The sequence below is a fragment of the Phyllobates terribilis genome, unplaced genomic scaffold (assembly GCF_046119375.1).
Source record: "Phyllobates terribilis strain yellow unplaced genomic scaffold, ASM4611937v1 Scaffold_107__1_contigs__length_5663174, whole genome shotgun sequence".
NCBI lineage: Eukaryota > Metazoa > Chordata > Amphibia > Anura > Dendrobatidae > Phyllobates > Phyllobates terribilis.
Genome location: NW_027362867.1, coordinates 4321901 through 4347394, shown reverse-complemented (window position 1 = coordinate 4347394; position 25494 = coordinate 4321901). Strand labels below are relative to the sequence as shown.

At 44.2% G+C, this 25494-nt stretch overlaps 1 protein-coding gene across 1 annotated transcript in view; it reads left to right on the top strand.

The window, feature by feature from the left end:
* LOC141198867 (extracellular calcium-sensing receptor-like) overlaps positions 1–25494 on the top strand; it is a 289207-nt gene that overhangs the window by 184422 nt on the left and 79291 nt on the right. The window contains exon 4 of the mRNA XM_073663168.1: positions 22723–22846. Coding sequence (XP_073519269.1) covers positions 22723–22846 — 124 coding nt within the window. The remainder of the gene's footprint in view (positions 1–22722; positions 22847–25494) is intronic.

The following is a 25494-nucleotide window of genomic DNA, read 5'->3' as shown; positions in this document are numbered from 1 at the left end:
CCACGTGTCCAGCTTGGATACCAAATCATTATAAGGCACAGAAGTTTCACAGAGGACGTTGGTACAGTCAGCAAGGTACTCCCTCAGCATCTTCCAAAATTTTTCTCTACTTGTGAGAGTACCCCGCACATCAGGGCTTGTGCTATGGGAGGGTCTGAGAAAACTGTCCGAGAACTTTGACAGTGTTCCCCTGCCTGTGCTCGATTGCATCTCTGCCTCTCTCTCCTGTTCTCCTTGGTCGTTCAATGAACTGTGACCTCTGCCACCAGCTTTTTCAGATAGGATTTTTTTCCACAACAAGGGTATTCTGGTAATGCCCCGTTTTATTAGGCCTGTCCAGCGTGGAAATAAGAGACAGAAAGTTTTCCTTGTAGCGTGGGTTTAGAAGTTTCACCAACTAGTAATCAGTATCTAGAGAATATAGTCGGCACTCCGTATAGCTAGGGTGGTGCACGTGAAAAACAATGTTTCTAGGAAAAACAAATCCAGGCACTCACGTGTTGATGGTTAATTAGTTTATTCCACAACTCAGAAGACTTTTCAGCGGGTCCAAGGCTTTTTTCAATGGAGGATGGTACATATGTCTGACATCCATGTTCACTCCTGAGGTCTTATGTGTGTTGTCTGAACTGCATACCGATGGCCTTCTTGATACTGGTAGTCAACAACTGCCATCTTCTGCTCAGAAATCCTTCCCAACATCTGCAATGTTAAGTTCCAACGCGTGGGGACATCGCAGATCAGTCTGTGAGCCGGAAGCTGCAAACGCTGCTGAAGCACGGCAAGGGCAGCGGAAGCTGTAGCTGACTTTCTCAAATGGGCACACAGGCAGAGTACTTTGACAAGCAGATCTGGCAGATCTGGGTAGGTTGTGAGAAACCGCTGAACCACGAGGTTAAGCACATGAGCCAGGCATGGTACGTGTGTGAGCTCTCCTCGCCTCAGAGCCGCGACCAGGTTCCCGCCATTGTCCCATATGACCAGAGGAGGAGAAGGAGGATGAGGTGCAGCGGCTGTAGAATGTGTGGGCAACACTGATTGACTCAGGGCCCGCAATCCTCGGGAGGTCGTCTTCCGTCCCAAGGTCTGACTGAGTCCCGGCTTCCACTATATTAATGCAGTGTGCCGTCAGCGAGATATACCGATAGCACTTGTTCACGTGTCCGTAGTTAGGTGGACTTTCCCAGTAACTGCATTGTTGAGGGCATGTCTAACGTCGCGAGACACGTGCTCATATAATTCAGGGACCACACACTGGAAAATAGTTGCTGGGGACCGAGTACCGAGGGATGGGCATCGCCATCAGGTTGCGGAAAGCTTCAGTCTCCAAAAGCCTAAAAGGCATAATTTCGTGCACAAGCATTCGCGAAATGTGTGAACTTAGTAGTGTGTACTGTTGAGTGTTGGCTACGTATTTGTGCTTGCATTCCAAGGACTGGGGTATGGACAACTGAACACTGCACTGGGACAAGGATGTTTACGTGCTTGCTGATGGTGCTAGTTGAGAGTATGCAACGAGAGGTGCAGGATGGGAGGCATCTTGGCATGCGCCATGGATAGGGGATTAGCGTGCATGCACAACAGCGGAGCAAGCAGTGGTGTCACCCGCAAACACTCTTACTGGACCCTGGGATTTTGCCTACTTAGTCGGGTGCTTTGCTGTCATGTACTTGATCATGCTGGGGGTGGTCAGGCAACTAGTTTTGCAACCGCTGCTGATGCTGGCCTGGCAGGTGGTGCAAATGGCCTCGTTGGGGTTATCAGCAGAGTCTTTAAAAAATAACCAGACTCGGGAAGACCTAACAGTTGTACTGGCTATGGCATTACAGTGCATGGCAGGCAATCCCTGCATGTTCATTGGCTTTCTAAAGAGCGCCAAACATGCAGGGAGGGGACCCGAGTTCCCACCGGATCAACCCGGAAATACTCGTCGAGATTGTCGAGCACAGAGATGCTCGGGCGAGTACCGAGCAGTGGTGAGCACGTTCGCTCATCACTAATTCTCACAGAAAGAGCAGGGTCTATGGCTCAAAACAGTGCTGTTCATCGGTTGTACTGTGCTCCATGCAGACCTTCAATCTATTTTGCACTTGCTAATGTGATAAAGCAAGCAAGCCATTTTAGGCCACTCTTTGTTTTTATGAGGTTGAAATTCAGCTGTCTGCAGAGCTTGTCAGTGCAGAGCTTCTGAGTGCAGAGCACAAAAAAACTTTTTTTTCATTTTCTAATATGATTGTGCAAGCCGTGTTAGCCCAGTTTGTCATTTTTTAGGTGGATGAACTTCAGCTTTATGCACAGTAAAACAAATCATTTTTTTTCTGTTGCTAGCCACAGTCCCTCAAAGACTTTTTTGTGTCGCAGACGTCTTACACTCTGCTATAAGCCACGAGTGCTATTAGTGGCAGTGAAATTCATCTGTTTTCAGAGTAAAAAAATAGATTTTTTCTGTTGCTAGCTAACAGTCACCAAAGATTTTTTTGTGTCGCAGACGTGTTACACTCTGCTATAAGCCACCTAGTGCTTTAATGGCGGTGAAATTCAGCTGTTTTCAGAGTAAAAAAATAGATATTTTCTGTTGCTAGCCACAGTCCACCAAAAATTTTTTTGTGTCACAGACGTATTACACTCTGCTATAAGCCACTTAGTGCTTTTAGTGGCGGTGAAATTCAACTGTTTTCAGAGTAAAAAAATAGATTTTTTCTGTTGCTAGTTAGGGTCCAACAAAGATTTTTTGGTGTCACAAATGTGATACACTTTGCTAAAAGCCACATACTATTTTAGTGGCGGTGAAATTCAGCAGTATGCAGAGCTTATGCAGAGTAAATAAATCAATTTTTTACTGTGACTAATGTGATACAGCAGGCTAGATCTGAGTTTGAAATATCTTGGAGCATATATTCTATGTTATACAGGCCTCATCCACACTAAAAAAATACTTTCTTCTGTTACTAACGTCATACACTACTAGGTGAGATCTCAGGGTGCCAAAGGAGGGTGGTTCACTGTAATCGAGGGGGGTTGGAGATACCAGAAAAACTATTAGTGAAGGTGTTAGTGAAGGTGAGGAACAAATGGAAGAGGAAGAGGTGATGGGTGAGCAACAGTCAGGACATGAAAAGGATAATCATCCCCTCTCTGTTCCTGTTTGGCGGGAGGCGACGGAGGAAACAAGCATCAGAATTACCCAGTCACCAACACAACATGGGCCCCGTATAGTTATGATTCAAAATAGTGCTGACGACTGGGTTGCCACACTGTTAGATCCACATTATATGGCTAAGTGCCCACAATGTAGAAATGTTACAGATTTTTTCCACATCTACCTGGCAGGAAAAATGCATGCGGATTTTACATGCGTTTTTTTTGCCAGGTTGAAGCGTTTGTCAAGCGTTTTTGTATGCATTTCTGCATGCGGGTTATTGAGCGTTTTTCCAAGCGATTTTAGCATCACTTGGAAAAGTGCTTGACAACTTGGTCACACTATATAAATCCATGCAACTTGGGTTGGCTGTAGTTGAAGTGTTGTCGGTCCATATTATACTACTTAAACTCTAGTGAAATTCATGCCACTTTGGTGGTTTTAGGCCCTCATTTTTTTTAAATGTGAAAACTCTTGATTGTGTCTCCATCTATTGGGTTTGACTGTAGTGGAAGAGGTTTCTGTCTTCATTAAACTACTTCTACTCTGGTGAAATGTATGCCACTTTGATGGTGCTAAGCCCTAATTTAGGGATATGTAAACACTTCTGATTGAGTCTCCATCTACTGGGTTGGCTTTAGGGGAAGACGCGTCCTTCCTAATTCTACGATTTCTACTGTAGTGAAGTTGATGCCACTCTGCTTGTGTCTACCACAAATTTTTGGAAATATGGGGAATCCAGATAGGGTCTCCATCTACTGGGTTGGATGTAGGGGAAGAGGTGCCGTTCCTAATTGTACAACTTCTACTGTACTGAAATTGATGCCACTTTGTTGGTGTCTGCCAGTAATTTTTGGAAATGTAGGGAATCCTGATTGGGTCTCCATCTATTGGTTTGGCTGTAGTAGAAGCAGTGTCGGTCCCCATTATACTACTTAAACTCTAGTGAAATTCATGACACTTGGGTGGTTTTAGGCCCTCATTTTTTTTAAATGTGAACACTCCCGATTGTGTCTCCATTTATTGGGTTGGCAGTAGTGGAAGAGGTTTCAGTCTCCATTAAAAAACTTTTACTGTGGTGAAATTGATGCCACTTTGCTGGTGTCTGCCACTAATATTTGGAAATGTGGGGAATCCTGATTGGATCTCCATGTATTGGGTTTGGCTGTAGTGGAAGAGGTTTGTCTCCATTAAACTACTTCTACTCTAGTTAAATTGATGCCACTTTGTTGGTGTTACGCCCTAATTTAGTGAAATGTGAACACTCCTGGTTAGGTCTCCATCTCCTGGGCTTGTTGTAGTGGAAGAGGTTTTGGTCTCCGTCTATTTGTACAGTTATACTGTAGTGAAATTAATTATTTGGTGCAGATATTGTTCTCCACAAAGGGGTACACAAACATGATTAACTCAAAATTGGCTTTCAATAAATAACCATCAGCCGCCCCATCAAACGCATCTGCTGCTTCTTCCTCCTCCTCTGTTACCGTGCAAATTATTGTCACACAGGTCTCTGTCTGCAGAACCTACCGTTGTATACTTGCTCCAGTCAGGCTGAGTGAGAGCCCTTCAACTGTAACAGAAGCTGACATGCCTGCTGTGTTTGTTTCAGTGAGCACACCACATGTTTCTGAATCCACCGTAACATCTCTGCCTGCACCTCACTCACGGTCTAGCAATTTGTCCGTTTCACCATACTCTGCCCTCTCTCAGTACTGCAGCCAGGCCTCGGTACCGCAGTTGTGGTCACGTAAAAGATTGTTTACTGCTACACATGACAAAGCTAAGAGGTTGAACTCCACCATCTCCAATCTGTTGGCCACGGAAATTACGGTTTTACGCCCTATTTTTTTTAAATGTGATTATTTCTGATTGAGTCTCCATCTACTGAGTTTGCTTTAGGGGAAGACGTGTCATTCCTAATTCTACAATTTCTACTGTACTTAATATGATGCCACTTTGCTGGTGTCTGGCACTAATTTTTGGAAATAGGGGGAATCCTGATTGGGTCTCCATCTATTGGGTTGGCTGTAGCAGAAGAGGTTTCTATCTCCATTAAATTACTTCTACTCTGGTGAAATTGATGCCACTTTGATGGTGCTAGGCCCTAATTTATGGAAATTTAAACACTTCTTATTGAGTCTCCATCTACTGGTTTGGCTTTTGAGGAAGATGCGACATTCCTAATTCTACAATTTCTACTGTACTGAAATTGATGCCACTTTGCTGGTGTCTGGCACTAATTTTTGGAAAATGTAGGGAATCCTGATTGGGTATCCATCTATTGGGTTGTCTGTAATGCAATAGGTTTCTTTCTCCATTAAACTACTTCTACTCTGGTGAAATTGATGCCACTTTGGTGATTTTAGGTCCTAATTTTTTGAATTGTGTAGAATCCTGATTGGGTCTCTCCATCCATTGGGTTGGCTGTAGTGGAATTGTTAGACACCATTATACTAGTTCTACTGTAGTGAAATTAATTCTTTTGTGCAGATATTTTTGTCACAGGGGTACACAAGATACAATCAAAATTGGTTTTCATAGGCTTTATTTCATCTTTTAATTTTTTGGTGCTGATAATGTTCTCCATACAGGGGTACACATTAGTAATGAGAAAGCACTAAATATGCTCAACTTAGTGGTTCAGCGGTTTCTCAAAACCTACCCCGATCTGCCAGAGCTGCTTGTTAAAGAACAACGCGTGTTTGCCCATTTCAGAAAGTCAGCTATAGCTTCCGCCACCCTGGCAGTGCTTCAGCAGCATATGCAGCTTCCAGCTCACCGACTGTTGTGTGATGTCACCACACATTGCAAATCAATTTTGCAGATGTTGGGAAGGATTTATGAGCAGCAGAAGGCAGTTGTTGAGGACCAGCTTCAACACACCCATCGGCATTCAGGTCAGCCTCCGCACATAAGAACTGATGAGTGGGCATGGATGTCTGAAATCTGTGCCATCCTCAAAAACTTTGAGGACTCCACCAAGATGTTGAACGGCGATGATGCCATAATTAGCATCACCATCCCACTTCTCTGTCTACTGAAAGGCTTGGTGATCATAGTTAAAGAGGAGGCATTGCAGGCGGAGCAAGGAACTATGCAGCCCAGCCTCATCTCATCTAAATGTGGATTGGGTGATAATGAGGAGTACGAGGAGGATGAGGGGGAGAACATGGACAGTCATCCTCTTTGGGAGGACAGGGAAGTCCTGGCTGTCTTAGAAGTCTTGATACCCCTCTTTCACTCAGTGGGAAAGCTGGATAAGTTTCGCTTAATGACCTTCAGTGACCTAAACCGTGGCTTTGCTTATGCACATTATTTCTCTAAATGCATTGCAGATCAGACCATTGTCCAACTCTGTAGTGATTAAATTCAAGGCGTAAAGAAAGATCTTTGTCTGTGACTAAGCACCACCGAGAAGTGTGAGCTGATGTTGGATGGGCTGCCATTGCTTATGCAACAAGCTGCATTAGAGGACTTCCTTGGAGAAATGACAGCTCGAGTAGATATGGTTTCCCTCTATGCCAGTCCTTTGACCAAGCTAAAGAATATGGCTGTGGTGAAATACAACTCTTACCAAGAAGCAGTGTCAGACTGAAGAACATTGAGCCCACCAGAGGATTTGTGAGGGACCACCTTTCTCCCCCCACTAAAAACCCCATAGCAGCTGCAAGGTTTGCGCTATGAACTCTCCTGAAAAAGAAGTCAGGACCCACCAGAGGATTCTCCGATTCTCTGGTGGGCCCGTCCAACCCTGCCAAGAAGCAGCACTGGTTAAGAAAAGTGTGTGGGAATGTTCCTGGACACTCTATGGCTGCTTTTTTGCTGTGGCCTGGCTCCAGTGAGATGTAACGTCCTTGGCCACATTCACTTGTCCATGTGTTTGTGGTTAGGTGGTACTTCCCACAAAGTGCACTTGGGAGGGCACAGGTAATGTTCTGGGACCCATGCTTGTGGAAGGCGGGGATGACACCGGGAGAAATAGTGGCAGCTGGTGACCAAGTATAGAAACCCAGCTGCCGCCACCATGAGGATGGGAAAAGCTTCCACCTCCATGAGCCTAAAAGGCAACATTTCAAGTGCAAGCAGCTGTCCAGAAATGTGTCAATTTAGTATTGCGGCCTGTGGGTGGGTGGGTGGCTGGCTGCATACTTGCGCTTGCATTCAAAGTAATAGAAAACTAAGGAGATGGATGGCCTCATCAATCACAACCTGCAAGGTTTGCGCTATGATCTCTCCTGATGGAGAAGCCAGGACCCACCGGAGGAGTCTTCGGTTCTTTGGTGGGTTCATACAACCCTGTCGAGAAGAATCCCTGGCTAAGAATGGTCTGTGGGAAGGCTCCCGGACACTCAATGGCTACTTTTTTACTGTGGACTGGCTCCAGCAATCCATAAGATTACAATCTATAAGATCCCTTCACTGGCTCTCAATTGCCCAGCCTATACAGTTCAAACTACTAACACTGACTTACAAAGCCATGCCTAACCTTTCTTCTCTATACATCTCTGAACTAATCTGCCTATATATTCCCTTCCGTAATCTCTGGCCTTCCCAAGACCTCCTTCTTTCCACCCTTATTTGTTCCTCACCCAATCACCTCCAATACTTCTACCAAATATCCCCCAACCTCTGGAATTCTGTGCCTCAACACGTCCTATTAGCCACCACATTTGGATCCTTCAGACAAAACATGATAACCCATCTCTTCAAGACAGCCTAAAGCCTGACATTGCCTCGCTGACACCTCAACACCACCGGAGTTAATACAACTCCACAACCTACTGTCTCCTTCCCCACCATCCTGTAGAATGTAAGGCCGCAAGTGCAGGGTCTATAAGACTTAAGATACAATATGGCACCTTGGCAAACCACAGTTATGTTCTTCCTCTGATATCTAACAATAACAAAGAGGTCATGCTGAGGAAACTTACACCTACTACCACTCAGCTTCTTTGTGAGAAGCTAATGTTTGCTCAGACAGTATACCAAATAAAATTCCTGAGGTACAAAAATTGTGGATGGCTTTGCTTCTGGTACTGGATGCTAATACCAAACCATGGCGTGCCTTTCACTGGATATTCCTGGCTGGTTGTAGACAAGCTCATTCCCACAGAAAAGTACCAGCAAGCTAACGAGATGGTGACTTCTATCATCATGAAGGAGCTTGTCTAGTATTCTGGCTTTTATACTAAAGATCCTGTTCATTTTTATAGTTTTAATTGAGCATGCAGAGACCATGGTTTCTGCAGCAGTGTACCCAGGCAGTGTGTGATAATGGCGGAGAAATTGCTGTACCATCATGTTGAGGATGCGAGCCATGCAAGGCATGTGTCTGAGGTTGCCCTGATGTAGGGCTGCCTTCCCTTGCTCCAGGTTCAGTGGAGACAGCCATTGCTCAAACTTGGCCTGGAGAGCTGTTCACAACTCTTCAGCTGTATGACTGCGATGTCCAAAGCATATTAATTTAAACATTGCCTGATTGGGGTGAGACCTGGCTGCGCAGTACGGAGGTGGGGGGTATCTCTCTGCACTGTTGGAACGTGTGTCTCAGTAAAACAGAGGTTGAGGGTGCAGGTGGAGACCCTAGAGGAGGTGAATGATGCAGAAGCACTGGAGGAAGTGTTAGATACAGAGGCTTGTCCCTCAAGCCTTGGGGATTTCAACAATTGCTGTGTAGTGACACATTGTTGTCTAGTGGTTAAGTTCTCCATCCCATGGTGTGTAGTGGTTTAATTCTCCAATCATAGCTGTTTACTAGGCTAGTTCTACAACCCCTGTTTTCTATTAGTTTAGTTCTCCATTTTCTGGTGTGTATTTCTTTCTTTCTCCAACCCATCCATGGCTGCCCCCAGGAGTTAACGTCTTGTGACGAGGGATTGGATTCTAACCCTCCTATTCTACCTGTCACTAACAACTGGCGTCTTCCTCTCATGATTCAAACAAAGCTCGATCACACACATCCTCCAAAACCCCTCCCTTGACCCATCCTATGATTGGCTATCGCCCCATCTCACTTCTTCCCTATGCCTCCAAACTACTGGATCAACACATCTATTTTGAACTGTCCTCCAACCTCTCCTCCCGCTCCCTCTTTGACCACTAACAATGAGGCTTCCGACCTCACTATTCCACTGAAACTGCCCTGACTAAAGTCTCCAATGACCTGCTAACTGCCAAATCCAAGCCAGACTACTCTGTCTTCCTCCTCCTTGACCTGTCATCTGCCTTAGACACAGTAGACCATACCCTCTTACTACAGACTCTCATCTCTCGGCATCACAGCATTAGCCATGTCTTGGATCTTTTTAGACCTAACTACCTAACCTACAGGACATTCATTGTCTTCCACTCACACACCACCTCCTCATCTCACCCACTATGTATCGGTGTCCCCTAAGGTTCAGTTGTAGGAACCAGGCTTTTCTCCATCTACACCTTTGGCCTGGGACAGCTCATGGTCTGACGGCTTTCAGTATCACCTCTATGATGATGACACACAGATCTACCTCTCTGGACCTGATATCACCTCCTTACTAACCAGAACCACACAATGTGTGTCCTATATTTCATCTTTTTTTCTCTGCTAGATTTGTAAAAATTAACATGGATAAAACAGAATGCATCATCTTTCCACGATCTCATTCACCCCCCACAACTGACCTATCTATTAAAGTGAATGGCTGCCAAATCTCCCTTGATTCTGATCTGTCCATCAAACATCAGATCCAAGCCCTTTCCACTTGCTGCTGACTCCAACTCCAAAGTATCTCGGGGATCCGCACATTCCTCAACCATGAATCTAGAAAAACACCAGTGCACACCCTCATCATCTGCCCCCTCAACTACTACAAGCTCCGACTCTGTGGCCTCCCTTCTACCACTCTCGCACCCCTCCAATCTATCCTAAACTGTGCTGGCCGATTAATCCACCTGTCACCCCGCTATTCCCTGCACTGACTGTTGCCCAGAAACTCCAGTTGAAAAGCCTAACTTTGACGTACCAAGCCATCGAAAACCTATGTCCTCCATACACGTGTGACGTAGTCTCCCTGTTCTAATTACCTGTACGCAACTTCCCATCCTTCCAAGATCTCCTTCTCTACTTCCCTCTTATGTCTTCTTGTCATGATCGCATACAAGATTTGTCCCGTGCATTTCCGCTAATGTGTATTGCTGTACCCCAACACATCAGACTCTCGCCTATCATGCAAACCTTGAAAAGAAAGCTGAAGACTCACTTCTTGTGACAATGGTACAATCTGCGATAAGCCTCACCAAAGCCCCGATGTCTTCAAACGCGCTTTAAAAACCCATCTCTTTAAACAAGCCTACCATCTTAAATACCCAGTAAACTAATTTTCCCCTGTTCCCTCCTAAATACTATTCAGAATCTGCCTCCTACTGTTCATCTGTCTCTACACCCTCCATGCACACGATAACTGCACTCGGTAATTGAGTATTGCACTTGAACATACAGGCTGATGACCGGATCATACAGCTTTATATGATAATCCTGACTTATTATAATTGCCTGACCAGAAATAACAAGCACTTTCCACCTACTGTGTCCCCCCATTTCCTTGTAGAATGTAAGCTTGCGAGCAGGGACCTCACTCCTGATGTAACTGTTAAACTGTCTCACCTTATATTGAAATTATTGTTTGTACATGTCCCCGCTTAATTGTAAAGTGCTGCGGAATATATTGGCGCTATATAAATAAAATTATTATTATTATTATTAAAGCATACCGCTACACGACTAGCTGTACCCTGACCTACTGTATCCCCACCCATCCCTTTTAGAATGTTTGTGCTCCCTGGCGGGCGGAGTTCTCTCTCCTCAAGTACCAGTCGGTGACCCCTTTTGACATGTTACGCACCACGGAATAAATGTCGCTGTAATAGTAATAATAAAGTGACATCAATTTATGTCACTTTCCAAGTGTCTACCCCTAATTTGATGTGATTGGCAGCTTTTGGGCCAGTTTTAAGATGTTGCGTATGCATTTTTTGTGTCCCCCCATTGAACCCTATGGCGTTCGGTAACGTTTGTTGAACATTCGACAAATAAATTGGCGAATATCGCAAATTCATAATCCAAATTGAGTATTGAAACATTCGCTCATTTCTATTCTTGACTATGATTATTAATGGCAAATTCTGCCAGCAGTAAGTAAGATGCCCAATCCTCCTGATTTTTAGAGACGAAACACCTGAGGCAGTTCTCCAAATTCTGATTGACGAGCTCGGTCTGTCCATTCAACTGAGGATGGAAGGCAGAGCAAAAAACAGCTGAGCCCCCAGTCGAGAACAGAATGCTTTCCAGAACTTTTAAACAAACTGGGTCCCCCGATCTGATACCACATCGGAGGGAACCCCATGAAGTTCCACAATCTAATTTATGAACACCTGAACAAGTGTCTTGGTATTTGGAAGAGCAGGTAATGCCTCAAAGTGAACCATTTTACTGAACCTATCTACAACCACCAAAACCGATTTGCCTACAGAAACCAGTAGGTTAGTAATAAAATCCATGGACAAGTGTGTCCATGGCTTACTAGGGATAGGTAGCAGAATAAGAGTACCAGACGGACAAGTATGCAAAAACCTTAGAATGTGCACAAAAACTACAAGTAGCTACGTGTTCAATCACATCCCGATGAAACCCCGGCCACTAAAAACGACGAGAGAGGAGGTCTGCATTTGCCTTACCACCTGGATGCCCAGCAAGCACAGAGTTATGATGTCACTTAATTACTTTGCTGTGCAGATTTGATGGTACAAATAACCTTACTGAAGGGCAGGAGGCAGGGGCGTACCCCTGAGACTCCAACACCTCACCCTCCAGTTCAGGATACAATGCCGAAATCACTACCCCCTTCTGTAATATCGGGGCAGGATTCTCATGGTAACCACCACCAGGGAAGCTCCGGGACAAAGAATCTGCCTTGACATTTTTAACCCCTGGATAAAAATTGACAAAAAATTGAACCTAGTAAAAAACAGGGACCATCGGGCTTGCCTAGGGTTGAGACGTGTAGCTGACTGGAGATATGACAGGTTCTTATGGTCAGTAATAACAGTAGTAGGATGGACAGCCACCTCTAACCAATGTTGCCATTCTTCAGACCCAATTTGATCACCAAAATTTCCCTATTACCCACATCTCTCAGCGGGAGACAATTTTTTAGAAAAGAGGGCGCATGGATGCCATTTACAAGGGGACGGACCCTGAAAAAGCACATCCCCAACCTCCACATCCGATGCATCAACTTCCACAATAAAGGGTTGGGAAACATCGGGTTGACTGAGCATAGGTGCAGTGGCAAAATAATTCTTTAAGGAAGAAAAAGCCTGGAGGGAGGCATCCGACCATTTGGAAAAATCAGACCCCTTCTTAATCATGTCAGTAAGGGGTTTCACAATTACTGAGTAATTTTGGATGAATTTCCAGTAAAAGTTGGTAAAGCCCAGAAAATGTTGTAGAGCCTTCAGGTTCTCAGGACGGTCACAATAAAGGACTGCACGGATCCATCCAAATACCCTCAAAACTGCACCTGCTGATTGGCGAAAAAACATTTTTCTGATTAGGCATATAGTTTGTTATCCCTTAATATCTGGAGTACCTGTTTAGCATGTCCCCAATGTGTTTCAAAATCAGGTGAGCAAACCAAAATATCGTCCAGATAGACCACCACAAACCTCCCCACCAAATGATGGAAAATATCAGTTATGAAATGCTGGAATATCACAGGTGTGCATTGGACAAACCAAAAGGCATAACCAGACTCTCAAAATGTCCTTCCGGGGTATTGAATGCTGTTTTCCATTTGTCCCCTTCACTGATTCTAACCAGATTGTAGGCTACTCTCTGTTACGGATCCGGGTGGTGGAATCTCTGTGCTGTGATACAAGGGGGGACCAGAGGGGAGTAACTAAGTATCTACATAGTTACATAGTTAGTAAAGCCGAATAAAGACTTGCGTCCATCAAGTTCGACCTGTAAGTTATGTAGTTGCTAAAGTTGATCCAGAGGAGGGCAAAAACCCCAAATGATTTGGCCAATCTTCACCTGAGGAAAAATTCCCTCCCGACTCTGAAACCAGCAGTCAGAATAAATCCCTGTATCAACTTACTATTTTATTCTATTTTTAAGTATATGCTGAAATCTGCCTGGTATCTAGAAATGCATCCAGTCCCCGCTTGAACTGGTTTAGTGAATCCGACATTACCGTCTCCTCACTCAGTGAATTCCATATTTTCACTGCTCTTACCGTAAAGAACCCCTTCCTATGCTGGTGCTGGAACCTTTTCTCTTCCAGTCTTAGTGAGTTCCCTCTTGTTACCGTAATATCCCTCCTTTTGAACAAATCCCTGGCAAGGTCTCTATACTGTCCCCTAACATATTTGTACACATTTATTATATCCCCCCCTCAACCTTCTTTTTTCCAGGCTGAATAGTCCTAGTTTTGCGAACCTCTCTGGGTATTGCAGTCCCTCCATTCCCCCTATTAATTTTGTTGCCCTCCTTTGTACCTTTTCAAGCTCGTTTATATCCTTTCTATATATTGGGGCCCATAACTGAGCACAGTATTCCAAGTGTGGTCTGACCAGTGCTTTGTACAGTGGAAGAACAAAGTTCTCATCCTTTGCAGCTATACCTCTTCTGATACATCCCATTACCCTGTTTGCCCTAACAGCAGCGGCCTGACTTTGGGCACTCCAATTTAGTTTACTATCAATTAAGATGCCCAAGTCCTTCTCCATCTCTGAATTTCCCAATGGTTTCCCATTCAGTGAGTACTGGTGACTTCCATTTTTCCTTCCCATATGTATGACCTTACATTTCTCCTCATTAAACCTCATTTGCCATTTAATGCTCCACCTACCCAGCTTATCCAAATCCCTCTGTAGGTCTGCACTGTCCTCTTTTGTATTAATTGTTTTACATAACTTTGTGTCATCTGCAAATATTGATATTTTACTATTTAACCCATTGACTATGTCGTTAATAAAGATATTAAATAACATTGGGCCTAGTACAGACCCCTGTGGTACCCCACTAGTGACGCTTACGCAATCTGAGTATATTCCATTTATAACCACCCTCTGCCTTCTATCCTTTAGCCAGTTAGCTACCCACTTGCTAACATTTTCCCCCAGCCCCATCATTCTCATTTTGTATACCAACCTATTATGTGGCACGCTATCGAACGCCTTTGAGAAGTCGAGATACATGACATCCACTAGTTCCCCCTGATCTAATCAAGAGCTAACCTCCTCGTAGAAGTCAATCAGGTTTGTTTGGCAGGAGCGATTCCTCATGAATCCATGTTGGTTCGGGGTTAATAGATTATTAAGCATCAAGATGCTCCATAATTGCCTCATTAATAAAGCCTTCAAAAATTTTGCCCACAACGGACGTCAGACTCACCGGCCGATAGTTTCCGGTGTCACTTTTTGCTCCCTTTTTGAATATTGGCACTACATTCGCCTGTCGCCAATCAAGTGGTACAGACCCAGTCTCAACAGAGTCCTTAAATATAAGATATAACAGTCTGTCTATCACATTACTTAGTTCCCTTAGTACCCGTGGGTGTATGCCATCAGGTCCTGGTGATTTGTTTATTTTAATGTTACTGAGGCGTTTCTGTACCCCAGCTTGGGTTAGATTTGTCATACTTAGTGGAGGATTAAGCTTGTCACTTCTCATTTCGCCTGTTAGTTCTTTTTCCTTTGTGAAAGTTGACGAAAAAGATTTATTTAATAGATTAGCTTTATCCTCTTCTTTCTCTATGATTTTGCCTTCATCACTTTTTATCGGTCCAATATTATCCGATTTAATCCTTTTACTATTTATATACGTAAAGAACAGTTTAGGATTTGATCTACTTTCCCTAGCAATACGTCTCTCTGTTTCCTCCTTTGCTATTTTTATTTGTTTTTTACAAGTTCTCGTTTTTTCCTTGTAACACATTAGTGCCTCCTTACTGTTTTCCTGTTTTAATCTCTTGAATGCCTCTTTTTTGCTATTTAACGCCCCTTTTACGTTCTTGTTCAACCATATTGGTTTCCTCTTATTTCTGGCCCTTTTATTCCCATACGGTATATACCTCTCGCACTGAGTATTCAGAATTATTTTGAAGGTTTCCCATTTACTATTCGTATTACCTTGATTAAGTACTTTGTCCCAGTCTATAAGTTGAAGGCTTTCTTTCAGCTGGTCAAACTTCGCCCTCCTAAAGTTTAATGTTTTAGTTGTTCCCTTATTGATAACCCTACTGAAGGGCATTTTGAAATTGATAATATTATGATCGCTATTACCTAGGTGCCCCCTTATCTGTACCTCAATTATTCTATCAGGCCTATTAGTCAATATTAAGTCCAACACGGCCTTCCCTCTCGTTGGTTCCTGCACTAGTTGGGAGAGATAATTATCCTTAATATTTGTCAAGAACCTCTTTCCTTTCTGAGATCTACAGGTTTCAGTTTCCCAGTCAATATCCGGGTAGTTGAAATCTCCCATTACAATCACTTCATTATGTTTTGCTACTTTGTCTATTTGTCCTAATAGCAGTTTCTCATTCTCCTCTGTTATATTGGGTGGCTTATAGCAGACCCCCAGTAATATTTTATTATTATTTTTAGTTCCCTCTATCTCTACCCACATGGACTTGACCCCCTCTTCTCCCTCTCCTATATCTTCCCTTAGTCTGGGCTTTAGACATGACTTTACATATAAGCAGACTCCTCCACCTTTCCCCTGTTTTCGGTCCCTTCTAAATAAACTATAATCTAATAAATTTACCGCCCAGTCGTAGCTATCATCTAGCCAAGTCTCTGTTATACCTACGATGTCATACCTCTCCTCCGATATAAGCGCCCGTAGCTCATCCGCCTTATTGGTCAGGCTTCTTGCGTTGGTCAGCATGCAAGATAAAATTTTGGGGTTATTTAACATCCTACTCTTCTCTAATGATCTAACTGTGCTATCCCCACCCCCCTCTCCACCCTCATTATATTCACTTATCCCCTTCCCCCTTGCTTGCCTCAATCCCACCTATTCCATTGGTCCCCCCCGTCTCTAGTTTAAATACTCCTCCAACCAATTAGCCATCTTCTTCCCCAGCATGGCTGCACCCTCCCCATTGAGGTGCAGCCCGTCCCTACGGTAGAGCCTGTAGCCGACCGCGAAGTCGGCCCAGTTCTCCATGAACCCAAACCCTTCTGCCTTACACCAGCTCTTTAGCCACTTATTCACCTCCCTAACCTCCCGTTGGCGCTCCTGTGTGGCTCGCGGGATTGGTAGTATTTCTGAGAAAACTACCTTGGAGGTCCTTGCCCTAAGCTTCCTTCCTAGATCCCTGAAATCATTTTTAAGGACCCTCCATCTACCACTCACTTTGTCATTGGTGCCAATGTGGACCATGACCGCTGGGTCTTTGTCAGCCCCTCCCAGTAACCTGTCAACCCGATCCTTGATGTGCCGGACTCGAGCGCCAGGGAGGCAGCACACCGTTCGGCGATACCGGTCTTTGTGACAGATTGCCCTGTCTGTCCCCCTAATAATAGAGTCACCCACTACCAGGACCTGTCTAGCCTGTCCTACACTTCCCCCCTCCCCCTCATTACTGGAGCATACACTCCCCGGGCGGTCAGAGGATCTGTCGTGCTCCAATAATGCCGGTTCTGAACCAGCCTTCCTATACTTCTTCCCTCTATCCCTTCTAACTGTTACCCAGCTCCCTGCCTGTTCAGCCTGCACTTCCCCACTATGTTCCACCCCAGTGTTGACCCATTGAGTGTCTGCTCGGTGAGCAGCAAACTCCGTTCCATGTTGTCGATGCTCCTCAGTACCGCTATCTGAGCACTTAGATCCAGGATTTGGGCTTCCAAGTGCACGATATGCTCACATCTCTCGCAGCGGTATCGATCCCTGAGCGGTAGCTCAGGGAATGCATACATTGCGCAAGATGTACACTGCACGGCTCCGGCCAACATGGACGTCATTCTAAATATGGGGATACAGTCAGTATATATGTACAAGTACAAAACACAATTATTTATATATAGGTGTATGGATGGGGATCAATTAGGGATGTGCAAGTGTATTGATTAGATATCGGCGCGGGATCAGTTAAGTATGGACGGGGGATCAATTAAGTATCAATTAAGTATGGACGGGGGAATCAGCTGAGTGGGTCAGGTGGATTAATTAAGTATAGACTGTGTGTCAATTAACTATGGACTGGGGATCAATAAGTATGGACTGGGGAAATAATTAATTGTGGACTAGGGAATCAATCAATTAATTATGGTCTGGGGGTTAATTAAATAGGATAAGGGGTAAAGCAAATAAATAGGTATGGACGGTGGGTCAATTAACTAAGGACTGGGGATCAATAAGTATCAATAATATCAATAAATATGGACTGGGGAAATAATTAACGGTGGACTGGGAAATCAATCAATTAATTATGGACAGGGGTTAATTAAATATGGTGGGGGATAAGGCAAATAGATAGGGACTGGGGATCAGTAAAAGTGGACAAGGGGAATCTATTAAATAGGACAAGGGGGATCAATCGATTATGGGCTGGGGGGGTCAATCAGTTAAATGTGGTCAGGGGGATCACTTTAATATGGACGGGGGGTGGTCGGGGATCAATTAAATGAGGACGGGGGGGTCAATTTAAATGTGGTCAGGGGGATCAGTTAAATATGGATGGGGGGTGATCAGGGGGAACAATTTAAATATGGACGGGGGTGATCAATTAAATATGGACGGGGGGGTGATCAATTAAATATGGACTGGGGAATACAATACAATTACAACACAGATACAAATATAATACAGTACAGCACACACTTGGGTTCAGTAGGGCCGCTTATCGCGGCCTCCTGCCCCTCACTCACCTCCTCTAGGGACGCTGCACGCTATCACAGCGTCCTTGTCCCTCCGGTCGCCTCTTACCGGTCCTCCTGGTCACCTACTGGTCACCACCACCTGGCGCCCTCCGCCGGCCGGCGCTGCATGCTGTCACAGCGCTCTCTATCGCTCATCCCTCCGGTCGCCTCCAGTCCACTCGGTCACCTCCGCCTGGCTCCCTCGCCGGAGGGCCGCGAGCCTAGTCGGACCACGCCGCACGCCGCTCACCACAACCCACGTGCACACACCCCGCGCGGTCCCACTTCCGGTCACGTTTCGTTCGCACTTACGCTCCGGACACACGCAGCTCGTTCACACTCGCAAACTTCAGCCTTCCTAGACAACAAACTCCTGCACACCCGGACAGACCCTGGCCACACGGTGGCTTAGTCGACTCCGTGAACCAAGGAGGGACCGGGAAGGTTAACCAGGTGCCACTCTGTGACCGACCTTGTGTGAGAGCAGGCGACTCCCACGGGACTGACGACCGAAGCTGACAGGCACTACAGATGAGCACGGTTGGTAGACAGGCAGGAGATGCGGGTAGACAAGCAGGCGGTCACCGCAGATAGACAGGCAGGAGGGCATGGCTGGTAGACAGGCAGGCGGGCACAGCTAATAGACAGGCAGGCGGATACGGCTGATAGACAGGCAGGCGGGCACAACTGATAGGCAGGCAGGCACAGCTGATAGACAGACAGGTGGGCATGGGAACCTGAGGGCTGGAGAGAGTGTTAGCACACAAACAACAACCTTGCACAGGCACCTCCATATTGGAGGAGGTGCCTTATATAAGGGCAGTCCTCAGCCATTGGCCGGGAACTCTTTAGGATGGTGCTTGCGGCCCCTTTAAGAGGAAGGGAGTGCATAGGCATGCGCCCTAAGTTCAGTGCCCGGGGAACTGCACGTGGTGCGCGCACCCCAGGCAGGTGCAGCAGGGGAGCCGGAGATTGCCAGACCGGGACCGCAGCGGAGAGGGGATCGGAATCTCTGCCCGGCAGGAGGCAGAGATGACAATGCTATACTTTTAAATCCAACTTGGAGAATACCTTAGCTGCTACAACCTGGCTGAACAAATCTGGAATCAGAGGAAGAGGTTATGGATCATGGATGGTAATTTGATTTAATTCCCGGAAATCTAAACAGGGACGTAAACCGCCATCTCTTTTCTTCACAAAGAAAAATCCTGCAACCACGGGTGTAGATGAGGGTCTGATATGTCCCTTCTCCAGACTTTCCGCAATTAAATCTTTCATGGCTTGTCTCTCAGGGCAAGAAAGATTATACAATCTGGACTTTGGTAATTTAGCTCTGGGGGTCAAGTTAATAGGACAGTCATATGCACGATGAGGAGGCAAATCCTGACATGGCAGTAATCTCCCCATTCAATAATCTCCCTGGCTTGCCAATCCACCAATGGATTGTGTTTCACCAACCAGGGAAGACCCAATCCAATTAGGGTGGGAAGACTGTCCAGGACATAGCAAGGGATTATTTCACAATGAACAGACCCCACCCTCAGTTTTATATTATGTACAATCTGAGTAACTGTGGTGTCGAGTCGAGGGCGAAGATGGGAATATGTTTATCTAAAGTACAGCAAGCAAGACCATGAGTTTTCACAAACTCAGCAGTAACCATGTTGACTCTGGCTACTCTGTCAGCAAACAGACATTTTCTGTGTAGCTGCTCTGCGAGCTCTGCAACTGAACCCATACCAAGGAGAAAGGAAAAAAAACACAAAATTAAACCAAAGTGTCAGGTTTTTTTTTTCTCCAAATGTGCACAGCCGGTGATAATGTCACGGAAGGTGTGGGAAAGACTAAAGCCCCAGTCACACTAAGCGAGATTGCTAGCGAGATCGCTGCTGAGTCACAAGTTTTGAGATGCAACTGCGACCTCAGCAGCGATCTCGCTACGTTTGACACGTAGCAGTGACCAGGCCCCTGCTGTGAGATTGCTGGTTGTGTCGAAATGGCCTGGACCATTTTTTGATCATTGAGGTCTCGCTGGGTAGCATGCATCGATGTGTTTGACACCTTACCAACGACCTCTTTGGCGACTCAGAACTGAGACACATAGGCGTGCATTTGCGTTGCATCGTTATACAGGTCACTACTGGTCGCCATATCGTTGCTGCGTCGTTGGGAAGATTTGACTATTTGACATCTCACCAGCGACCACATAGCGACGCAGCAACGATCCCTGCCTGGTCGTATCATTGTCGGGATCGCTGGAGCGTCGCTAAGTGTGACGGTACCCTAAGAAGTAATTAGAGCAGGAAGTAGGTAGCCTCTGGGTCTTAGAGTGAGACAGCTTCTAAGAAGATGTCTGTAATGTCAACCGAAGAGATCTCCTGCAACCAACTGCAGGGCGACTGTCACATCAGACACACCCGTGACAACAGGTGATGGAATCATTACCTGGACAATACTAAGGAAATCCTGAAAACATGTTGGTGACTTTTGCGGACTGCAGTTGGGGAACACTAATCTAGAATATGTTAAAACTAATATGTAAAGAAATGTAAAGAAAGATTGATGGTAAAAAAAAACAAATGTAATGAAAGTACATCATTACTGTCAGTATGCATCATTAGTGCATCTACAAATATCTCAAGGGCTGTCACATTGTAGAAGGATCATCTTTATTCTCATTTGCACAAGGAAAGACTAGAAGCAATGGGATGAAACTGAATGGGAGGAGACACAGATTAGATATTAGAAAAAACTTTTTGACAGTTAGGGTGATCAATGAGTGGAACAGGCGGCCACGAGAGGTGGTGAGTTCTCCTTCAATGGACGTTTTCAAACAAAGGCTGGACAGACATCTGTTTGAGATGATTTAGTGAATCCTGCTTTGAGCAGGGGGTTGGACCAGATGACCCTGGAGGTCCCTTCCAACTCTACCATTCTATGATTCTATGATTCTATGATTCTAGTAATAATGAGGGAATGGATTCTAAGCTAATCAAATTCAATTAAAATGTTTACATAATTCTCAGATATCAGAACATCTGAATTTTTGGGATTTCAAATCACACCAATCACGCAAAATGGTGGCCAGCAGTCCACAATTCAGCTGGATTCATATGAGTCAGGCTAAAATATTAAAATATTATATTCATCCAGCACATCTCCTGTCCATGCCATTGCAGATTTTGCCAGTTTTACATTGATTTCCTAAGGCACCTCTCAAGCACTGGTCTTCTCTTCACTCTTTGTCAGTGAAACCAGTGCTGGCTAAGCCTTGATCACATGGGGCGATGCATGTTTTGAAGTCATGATGTGAAAGTGTGTTTTATGGTCTAGACTGCGCATAAACTGGTGAATAGAGAAGTCGAGGATGGTACCGGAACTCAGCAGGTGCTTTTGGAAGCCAGTAGAGGACCAAGAGAAGTTACAGCAGCAGAATTTTTTTAAAACCATTTTCTAGCCCAACCAGTCATTGGACTTTGAAGTTGAGTGACCTCAAAGAAGAATACTAATTGCTTTCCCTAGCAATTTGGGCTCATTTGATTCATATCAAATAGCCACTATGTGGCTACATCGTTCTTGGCAAGGAAAGTTCTTAGCTTGTCACAATTTTCTTTATGCAAATAGGACTCATCCAATTCAGTCCTCTTGGCCAGGAAATTCATGAATATCATATTTTTGGAGAAGTCTATGAAATAGAAAGTCTGTTTGGCCACCAATATGTATGAATCAATGGAGATTATAAATATTATATTAATATTATATAAGGGAAAGCTCAATTGAGACTCACAATAGGTGAGAAAAGAGGAAATCTCCCTCTGGGCAGCCAGTCAGTTAATCTGGCAGAGCTGTAGGCATGAACTTTCTACTGTGAAGCATGAATAAATCTAGGAGTGGGAAACAGAGTGCAAAATAGGGTGATACCCTATGGAGGGCGAGTAGGGGATTGTTGGTTGCGCTCACCTGGTGGAGTTGTGACAGGCACAATTCCTATGTAGACATGAAGAAAAACAGCTGCTGCTGTCCCCATGACTGGTGGATAAATTCTCCAGGAGATATTGAATCGAGTTGGATGAACACATAGGTGAGCTGCGCTGCTGGAGTAAATCAATTCTTCAGAAATTATGATGAGAATAAGGTTTTTTTATACACAACACATGTGAACGTCATACTGCCGTCTTTATCAAGTGAAAAAAACAAATGTCTGACAAATGAATTTCTCAACAATTGATTTACTACAGCAGTGCAGCCCACCTACTTGTTCATCCAACTGGATCCTATTGTGAATCATGCCATCCATGTAGAGTACACATAAAAATTCTGTGTACAGTCTATGTGGTCACATGGGCATCAAAGATCCACCACTTGGGACCCTCTGATATAAACCTTTGTAATTATGGAAGACTAGAGTTCTCCTTGCAATTCAAGGATAAAAGTTAATCTTAATCATCACCATGTAATAATCACTGCATTATTCTTGGCAAGAGAAAGTCCTGTCTGGCCACACATTCCCCCCAAAAATTAGTAGTTTTACTAATATAATATATTGGCTGTATACAATAGATACTCATTGTTTTAAGTTGTATTCAAATTTATAAATCAAATATACCTGGACATTTTCAATGCAATTTTAAGTATAAAACATATGCTTTAATTCATTTATTGATATTTTTTCTTAGCCTCCAATTTCTTTATGCAGTAATCCATGCCCAAAAGGATTTAGAAGAGCCACTCTACAGGGACAGAAGATTTGTTGCTTTGATTGTGTCCCATGCTCAGAAGGAGAGATCCTCAATACAAATGGTAAGTCATATTACACTGGCGTTTTGACCACTAATTTGTAATAAATACAACTGAAGTTAAACTTGTCACCCAAATTATCATTGCATATTCTGCAAAAACTACAAACTAGTAAGTATACTAGTAGTAAGCTTGAGTTGGGAATAGATGCATAAAGAGAGCTGGTCATCAGGATTCAGCCCTATAAGCTGTCCACTATATCATCCTTCTTTTCTGCTCGATTTTTAAAACTTAACATAGATAAAAATGAATTCATCGTCTTTCCCCCACCTCACTCAACCTCCCCATCTGACCTATCCATCATAGTTAATGGATGCCCACTCTCCCCAGTCCCACAAGCTCGATGCCTCAGGGTAACCCTGGACTCTAATCTCTCCTTCAAACCACATATCCAAACCCTTTCCACTTCCTGCCGACTCCAACTCAAAAATATCTCCTGGATCCGTACATTCCTCAGCAAAGACTCTGCAAAAACACTAGTGCATGCCCTCATCATTTCCCGCCTCCACTACTGCAACCTCCTGCTCTGTGGCCTCCCTTCCAACACTTTCACACCCCTCCAATCTACTCTAAACTCTGCTGCTCGACTAATCCCCCTGTCATCCCGCTACTCCTCGGCCTCTCCCCTCTGTGCATCCCCCCTATCATGGAACTCTCAACCCCAACACATCAGACCATCGCCTACCGTGGAAAGCTTCAAAAGGAACCTGAAGACCCACCTCTTCCGTCAAGCCTACAACCTGCAGTAACCATCAGTCCACCTCCCGCTGCACGACCAGCTCTACCCTCACCTACTGTATCCTCACCCATCCCTTGTAGATTGTGAGCCCTCACGGGCAGGGTCCTCTCTCCTCCTGTACCAGTGGCTGTCAATTTGTGTTCAAGATTACTGTAAATGTTTTTGCTATGTTATACCCCCTTTTTCACATGTAAAGCGCCATGGAATAAATGGTGCTATAATAATAAATAATAATAGCATGGCTATAATGGCACTGTGATGCTGATAATATGATACCTGATGTGAAGGTGTCCGCTCAGTGGCTGCTGAATACTCACTTTATGAAGTTTTCTGAAAATGACATCTTGTGTGGTTCGGGGCAGGATGAGGGGGCATGGTCTTCTCGTTTTCTGCCCCCCCATCAGCCTCCCCTGTTTCTTGTGCAGGTCACGGATTATTCAGTTACCTGCCTCCTTTTTTAAAATTCCACTCCACCGCCATCATTATGTGGGTGGCGCATGCGCAGTGGGAGCTGGCGTCCTGTGATAAGGACTTCAATAAAATTACACCAGAGGTGGTGCATGCACAGATCGAGAATTTGGGTCTGCACCAGCCAAAATCTCGATCTGCTCATGCGCTGCCTCCAGTGCCATTTTATTGAAGTCCTGCACACAGGATGATTGCTCCCACTGTGCACATGCCACCCACACAATGATGGTGGCAGCGCAGACTTTTACAAAGGAGATAGGAATAATCAGGTCCTGCCCTGAAGCACACTGGAGCACAGAAGACATCATTTTCTGAAAACTTCACAAGGTGAGTATTCAGCAGTTACTGAGCGGATCCCTTCACATCAGGTATCACATTAATCAGCATCACAGCGACATTATAGCCATGCCTTTAGTTTATATGGCTGAATTCTGTTTACAGGTTCGCTTTGAGATTTTGCCTTGCAACCACTTATACTTTGACCAAGAAATGGAAATTCTGAACAGGACTCTTTATATTAAGAATAACCTAAAAATGTTTAATAAAATAGGTTTTACAAACTGAACAGTCAGTAAGAAGAATGTTTTCATATCTGAATAATTTAATTTTTAACAAAGAGCTGTTATACACTTCACACTAATTTCTATTTTACACACAAAAAAGTTGATTTTGAATTATTAGGCACCATCCTGGTGTTCGAAAATCCCTTTGACAACACTTCCTGTCTTTTGTTGTTATAGGGTCACAAAGGTGGTCACTAGTGGAAATGTTGAACTTAAGGTCTCAAAAGTTCTGCCTGATAACTGTCTACACATTTAGGAATTAAAGAGGTAGACTAACCCAATTACATTTTACAGATATGGATATTTTTTTAGTTTGTTACTAAACTGATCATGAATATCCAAAGAATGAAGCCTGCAGGGAGCGTTCATGCTGTTATTATATTGCTATTACAAGGAATTTAACCCCTTAACTTCAGGGCAATTTTCTGTGTTTTTTTATTTATTTATTTATTTTTAAATTTTGTTGTTTCCTCCCCTACTTCCAAGAACCATAACGTTTATATTTTTCTGTCCACTTAGCAGTATGAGTGAGATTTCACAACTGTTTTGAGTTTTTATTTACTATGAGTGTTCAATATATTGTAAAACTGACTTAGCAATATGATTCTCCAGGTCAGTATGAGTATGCAGATACCAAACGTGTATATATATTTTTTAAGAGGTGAAAAAAAATTCTGAAATTTAAAAAAATGTATTTTCTTTTGTCGCCATTTCCGGAGACCTGTATGTTTTCATTTTTCTGAACATGGGGCTGCGTGAGAGCTTATTTTGTGGACCTGAGCTGACATTTTTAGTGATACAATTTTGGACAGATAAGATGTTTTAATCAACTCTTTTTGCATTTTATTACAATGTTACGGTTGACAAAAAATACAAAATCT